At 51.4% G+C, this 6996-nt stretch overlaps 1 protein-coding gene across 9 annotated transcripts in view; it reads left to right on the forward strand.

Annotated features, from left to right (window-relative positions):
- The window catches only part of GAS7 (growth arrest specific 7), a 201330-nt gene extending 194591 nt beyond the window's left edge, over nt 1–6739 (forward strand). For all 9 annotated transcript variants that reach the window (XM_065909439.1, XM_065909440.1, XM_065909441.1 and 6 more), the window contains one exon: nt 367–6739. In XM_065909439.1, coding sequence (XP_065765511.1) covers nt 367–480 — 114 coding nt within the window. In that variant the 3' untranslated portion in view covers nt 481–6739. The remainder of the gene's footprint in view (nt 1–366) is intronic.
- Nucleotides 6740–6996: the final 257 nt, after the last annotated feature.

Consider the following 6996-nt stretch of genomic DNA (forward strand, 5'->3'; position numbering starts at 1 on the left):
ATTCAAAACCTCTCAAGCTAAAGTTCAATAAACCTGTTTTTAGGTGGTAAATGGGGGGACACGTGGAGAGAGGAACGGGTCACAGACTCTTAAACCCACCTGCCCTTTCACCCACCCTGTGGTCTGGAGGTCGCGTGCATGTGGGGAAGCAGAGCAGAGGCCAGGGCTCTGCAACCCCCGACCCCCCCGGTTCTCCCAGCCCCCACATCTATCCCTCGCACAGGCCTTCCCAGGACCCCTGCTGCTGCCACAACCCTCTAAAGGAGCTGCTCTGTCGGCGCAAGGGTGTGAGTGGCTGGCTCAGAGTACACGCCCCTGGCTCCGCCTCCACCTCTGACTGCATCCTCTCTTCTCCGTCCCTTGCAGACAGTCGAGCCTGTGGACCAACTGCTTCGAAAAGTGGACCCAGCCAAAGACAGGGAGCTGTGGGTCAGAGAGCACAAGACAGGCAACATCCGCCCAGTGGACATGGAGATCTAGACGCACGGCCCCGGGGGTCCTACCGAGGAGGGGCTGGGGGGTCCCACGGAGAGGAGGTGGCGCTCCCGCCGGGGGTGGGCCTGGGGTTGGGAGTGGCGCTGCCCTCCCCCGCTCTCCTGGTCCACTGAGGCGAGGGGACAGTGATGCCAGAAGGGCGGCCCAAATGGCCCCACGGGGAGCTCCCCGGTGTTCCCAGGCCGAGAAGATGGATCCACAGCCCTGCCCTTGTCTGAGGCTGAAGCCCCCTGAGTCCCGTGCTGCGCTTGCCACTCCAAGGACAAACCAAGACTGGAACTTTGTGGTCCCTGTTGAGTACCAGAGGGGTCCCCTCCCCGCCCAGAGCAATTGTGTCCCATGCTCATGCCCTTCTTCCAACTGACCTCCTTGTCTCCAGGGCTTTGGAGGGGCAGGGGAGGGAGGTCTCTGTCTCCAAGCCGAGTGTCAGGATCAGAGTCGTGGAGAGAAGGCCACCATTCAGCACAGCAGCCCGCACCCAGAATCTTTTGCAGCAGCCCTCCCTCTTGATTTTTTTCCCCCCTTGAATATTCTGAGGGCCTACATCCTGGCTCTTCTCTGCTACTTTTCACCAATGGGAGTCTTGGGAAGAATGTCTGGCTCCAGTTTTCCCAGACTGACTCTGCCTGGAGAGGTCAGGATGAAACTACCTCATTCAGCAAATTCACCCCCAGTTGGAGCAGTGAATCGTGTGCCTGTTAGATCAGGCCTCCATGCCATGTGCTCTTTCCAGACATCCCAGTCCACCCAACCTGCAGCCGCTTCCTCGGGGAAGCCCCCTCCTCCACCCTCGCTCATCCCAGGGAGCTGAGTCAGTCTTGTGTCAGGGAGGGGTTGGGACAAGTGTCTGTCACCCCCTAGGTGGTTCCACCTGCCCGTGCACAGTGGAATTGGAAGTGCTGTTCTGTGTCTGGCTCTCATTGGCGGGCACCGTGCAGGCATTGCAGACTACTGTGGCCACAGTACATGTCACCATCCAGGCAGTCGGGTACCTTGGCCTCTCAGCTCCTTCTGCACGTTCCCGAGCCCCACATGGAGCCCCTGCTTGGGGCTGGTACCCCCTTGCCCTTTTGCCAACTCCTCTTTCCTGAGAAAGCCTGGTCTGAGCATGACCTGGGAAGCCATCGGGTCCTCACTCATCATTTTCTCCCTTACATACTAAATCTTGAGAATTGGCTTGAGGGCATTGGAAGAAGAAAAGGGCTGGAGGAGGTCAGACAGCTTGCAAGGGGCACATTCCAGCCTGGAGCCCACACCCTAAGAACCCATATTTCTTCACTTTTCCCATTGATTACTTTGAATTCACAGGACTCATGTCTCATAAGGGCAGCCGTCTGAGAGGACAACTCACTGGTCTTTCTCTCCATCGTCCAGGCTGGTAACTGATGACTTGTTTTTCTTGTATCTCTTGGTACCTCTTTCTCTGAGTCACTGTGGCACCCTCATAGAGATAGTAGAAAGATGCTGAATATCCTAAAGCAAACCAAGCTTTGCCACTTTTCTTATCAAAACATCCCAACCAGAAAGGTCAGTGTGAAGGCCTTTACCAACATACAGGCCACCAAGATGGATCTGTGTCTGGTGTGGAGAACTACTCCTTCCAGTCTGGGGTTGGGCTGTGACACCAGCTGCCCATTTGGGGCTATCATTTCTTGGTTTCTTGATTTAAAAAAAAAAAAAATGGGTGCTAGCAGTAATTGCTTTGTGGCTTAGTCAACTAATTTGTGGATGATTTTCCGACACTGAAAGCCAATAGCCTTGTTATTAACATAGATACTTTCATGTGTGATGTGGCTCATTGACTTTGTTTTCTCATCCCCATCTGAGGATTCCAGAGTCTTCTGTTATTCCCTGGGGGTCTCGCCTCTTTTAGGGTAACCTGAGTTGGCCTCATGTAGGCCAGTCTAGTTTCTGAAGTCACGCTTTCCCCCTTTTCCCTTGGTTTCATTAGACACCCCCATATACTACTTTTTCTTTATCCTTCCCTCCTTTGTCCATTCATCAAGCATTTAGGTAAGCCTGGGCGATGTGCAAAGATCTCGGAACAAGATATAGCCCTGTCATCAGGGAAACCCATGATCTGTTCTTTTGTGTAGACTCGTCTTTTCTCCTAGGGTCTTGCAGGTCAGTAACCTTGGCATTCACCTACAGATATTCTCTGCAGTTTAGGTTTGCAGAGATACCATCTCTTGTACTGATAGCTCTTCACTCACTCATTCATTCATTAAATCAGCAGACACTTGGGGCAAACTAGGTATTATGCCAGTACTACAGACGTAGCTTCGTACCAGCTAAGAACTCTGCTCCATCCCCACCCCCTGTATTCTCCATGTGGACAAGGGCGTGTTTTCAGACCTTTCTGGGAAATGAGAGCCTTGCACCTCTTCCACATTTAACCCACTGGGAGCCTGTAATAAGCCATGTGGCATTTACCCGAGGACGGAAGAGCCAGACAGCACCAAGAGTATGATCACGGGGTCACTAGACACTCACGGCTCATATCCAACTCAAATTTCAGACATTTGTTTGTTGCAAATAATTCTTGCTTTACACAGAGGAAGAATGAAGCCCAAGGACAGCCAGTGAGAGCTGTGAATTGAACAGTGAATCACGAGCAGGGCTGGAGCTGAGAGTCCAGACCTCTGTCCCTATAGTCAGGATGAAGTCTGGAATGTCTGAAAGTCGTCTTCAGAGTGGCGCTCTGCCCTAGTGGTTGGTTTGGTTTCGGTTTGGGTATTTAGGTTATAAGAGGATTTGCTTGGCTTTTATCAGGGTGAGTGATTCCAGGTTATTCTTGAGCACATCCAGTGTTCCATTTCTGAGAACAGGTGAGCCCCTTCTGCCTGGGAGACATGGAGGCACTTTGTCTGTGAAAGCCTGACTTTTAGAATAGAATCTCTAAGACAAACGTAAGTTGCCAAGACAACCTCCAGGATAAGCTGCTTGTCCCTCTTCTTTTTTTTTTTTTTTTTTCCTATTGCTTCTGATCAGCATTGGAAAGCACTGGCCAGCTGACCCTCGGGGATGGCTGACCTGAGGTTCTCCCCATCGGACCACGTTGGGTCTCCTTTTATTCTACCCAACACCTGTGTCAGCTTGGAGGCAGGGAAGGGTGGGTTGGATTTCTTTGGGGGGAGACACTTCTCCCCTCACTGAGGCTGATTAACGACCAAAGCAAATAGAAAAACCCTGTATATACTCAGGAATCGGGGGTTTGTATTCCCTTTGTGAAAACCAATCAATTACTAGATTAGGAGATGGAAGCAAAGAAATCTTGGCAGAGCCAAAGTCCCTTCATGGAAATGCAAGCCATAAGATTCCAAGGACATCAAAGACCTCCGCTTGTTTAAGTGATTTTACTTCCAGCGGTGAATGGCCTTGACACAGAGAATTTATACAGGATTCTGCAGCCCTACTGGTTATGTAGATAGGGAAAGTTCCTGGACCAGTGTTAAGTGGGGCACAGAGCAGAAGCACACTTCCTTAGCCAGCATACCGTCATTTCCATAAACCTCCCTGTCCCCACAGGTCCCACTGCCTTTTCTTTTTCCAAACTTATTGAAATATTTGACATTTGAAATTGGGGGTTCATGAGCATACAGAAAAATTCACCCTTTTGAAGGATACAGCTCAATGAATTTTGACAAACTTACAGAGTTTTATGGGGCTTCCCTGGTAGTTCAGATGGTAAAGAATCTGCCTGGAATGCAAGAGACCCAGGTTCAATCCCTGGATCAGGAAGATCCCCTGGAGAAGGGAATGGCTACCCACTCCAGCATTCTCGCCTGGCGAATCCCATGGACAGAGGAATCTGGCAGACACATGGGGTCCATGGGGTCACAAAGAGTTGGTACATGACTAAGCAACTAACACTGTCGCTTTGACATGGTCTTGTAACCACTGCTGAGATCAACGTAGTATTTCCATCACTCCAAAAACATCCCCTCAGGCTCTTTGATGTCCATCCACTCTTCCCATCCCCAGCACCTGGCAACCACTGATGGATTTTCTGACCCTGCAGGAGCCTTTGATTCGGGCCTCCTCGCTCAGCTTGATCCTTCTGAGTCACCTTGTCTAGGATGTCACTAGCTTGTTCCCCTGCAACACCGAGTAGCTGTCCGTTGAATGGGTGCACCCCACTGCCTCCTTGCTGTTAAAACCAGTTGTCTGCCTGGAAGCTGCTGACCTGGAGTCTTGAGCTTGTTTGCACAGCTGTTTCCAGCCAGCTACATCCAGTGGTTCTTGGGACTCACACTTGGCTTTTTATGAGTCATTTTAGGTTTGGGGGCATCTAACACTTAAGTTTTTCGCAATGGAGAGAGCTGCTGGGGGTGGAGGCAGGGATGGCGGACAGGGTTTCTGCTGCCCCCTGAAGCTGGAATCTCAGCTGGAAAATCCACTTGCTCCTTGGAACCCTCCCTTCACCTCGCCCAGTCCCTGCCATTTGGTGAGAGTTCGGGGGTGTGGGAGGTGGGTGGAGAGAATGTGGGTGAGAAAGCAGGGGGCTGGCCGTGGGCTCAGCACCACCTTTCTCTGGATCTTCCTTCACCTGCAAACTGAAGGTGTTTATTCTAGAACGTTCTCCCAGGCCTCCTCCAGCTGCTGCATTGTCTCTCCTTCCCTTCTCATTTCCAGTTTTGTGCCCAATGCACATGTCACACCTAATCTGAGTCCGCTTGGCACAGCTGTGCGTGCTGTCACCTCACCCCCTCCTGAGAGGGGTCCCTGGGTGCTGAGAAATCTAAAAAGAGATTTTTAGACACAAAAACTTAGTTTCATGAGCTGTTGAGAATGAGGTAGTTCCTCCTCCTTGGACTCCTAAAGAAAGCAGAAGCCATTACCTTTCATCCACTGATGTTTGACACCATGTCCTGAAGGTCACTTCCAAGGAGCAAAACCAGGCATGGAGTCAGAGCCCCCTCCCTTCAGGTTCTTGTCGATGCCCGAGCCTTGCTTACTTGGCCTGTGCCTTCACCCTCCTGGGTGGTGGCAGAGAGAAAACCACACCAAACTGCTGATGCTTGTCAGCTCTGGGCAAGACCACCAAAGTAAGGACTCCTCCAGCCACATTTTAGTTGTGCCCTGCTCAGTGAAAGCTGAGCCCCTGAAAGCAACCAGGTACCTCTCCCAGCCAACAGAAGACATCCTTGGGTCCAGCCAGGTGACGGTGTGGGCTGTGGAGCCCACAACACAGGGTCCCCCACTGCCAGGATGCCTTTTTTTGGGGGAAGGGGGCCTAGGGGCTCTCAAAATCATCCCCACCCCACCCCACCCCACCCCCACTGGAGTCATTTCTATTGGGCCCTTTGTGAAGGTGGGGGACCCAACCCCCCTTTCCTGGCTTGGTGAGACTAAGGTGACAAAAACCAATGTTCTGCTCCCCCTGAACCTTCTAGATGCTGGGGCGTGGCTACTGGAGGGCCTTGTTGGGAGGTGTCTCCAAGGGAGAGGGGCTGTGATGGCCTTTGGATCTGCACTCTTCAGGGGAACTTGGCCCTTTATGTTTGAGGGGCATCCCTAACGGGCTTGCAGTGAAGGGAGGCAGAGGGTCAGGCACACGGATGCTCTGATGGGGACGGTGTGACGTGGCGACAAGGAAGGAACGCGTAAGGAACCAGGGCAAGAGCAGCAGACCGGCCCCGCTCTGCTCTCTCGTTTGTCCCGTAACCTGTCATCGTCACATCCCCTTCCCGGGACCTGGGCATTTGTTGTCTGTTGAGTGGAGGTGCCCTCCAACCGGCATCACATGGGACAGGGGCCTCCAGGCAGCCGTGTGGACCCAGGGACAGTCATTCAAAGGGGCACCTGCCATCCTCGGGGACAGGGCCGCAAATCGGTATTTCTGCCCTTCCCTCAGGAAGGGGATGCCGGGGCAGGAACAAGCCCCTTCACAGACAGGAGCACATCAGCAAAGCCCATGAGAGCGGGATTTTCTAACAAAATAAACGTGCTTGTTTGCTCTGTTTTCTGTAACTTTTGCTAAATACTTTATACATTTTTAATGTTAAAAAGCTGTGTGTCCTCCAGCATTCCTCATCCCGGTATGAATGTGTTTATTCCACGTTGTATATCCTTCCATCCCCTGGCTGCCTAGATTGGTAAATAAAGTTGATGTACTATAATTTATAAGTAACACTGTTGAAACTCTGATCCCTATGGAGGCTGTAATCCGCCCTTCCCACACCACCCCCGTAATAGCATTTGTGTGTATTAATGCTGAAAAATTAAATGTTTAAATTTTGAAGGCGTTTGCTATATATAATTGTTCTGCATTATTATAAAGCATTTTCAGGAAGTTAAATGCTCTCATTTTTTTCCCCCTTCGGCTCTGTGTGTACACTTGAGATGCTTAGATTTCATCCTGTGTAAAATAAACTATCCAGAGACACCGTGTCGTCCCACTGGGTGACCCTCTTTCCTGGAGGGCTCCCACCCTCCTCTTTGTACAAATGGGCTCAGTGTCCCTCCCGAGCTGGGTGATCATTTTACCCCCAATTTCTT

Source organism: Muntiacus reevesi, chromosome 18 (assembly GCF_963930625.1).
Source record: "Muntiacus reevesi chromosome 18, mMunRee1.1, whole genome shotgun sequence".
Lineage (NCBI taxonomy): Eukaryota > Metazoa > Chordata > Mammalia > Artiodactyla > Cervidae > Muntiacus > Muntiacus reevesi.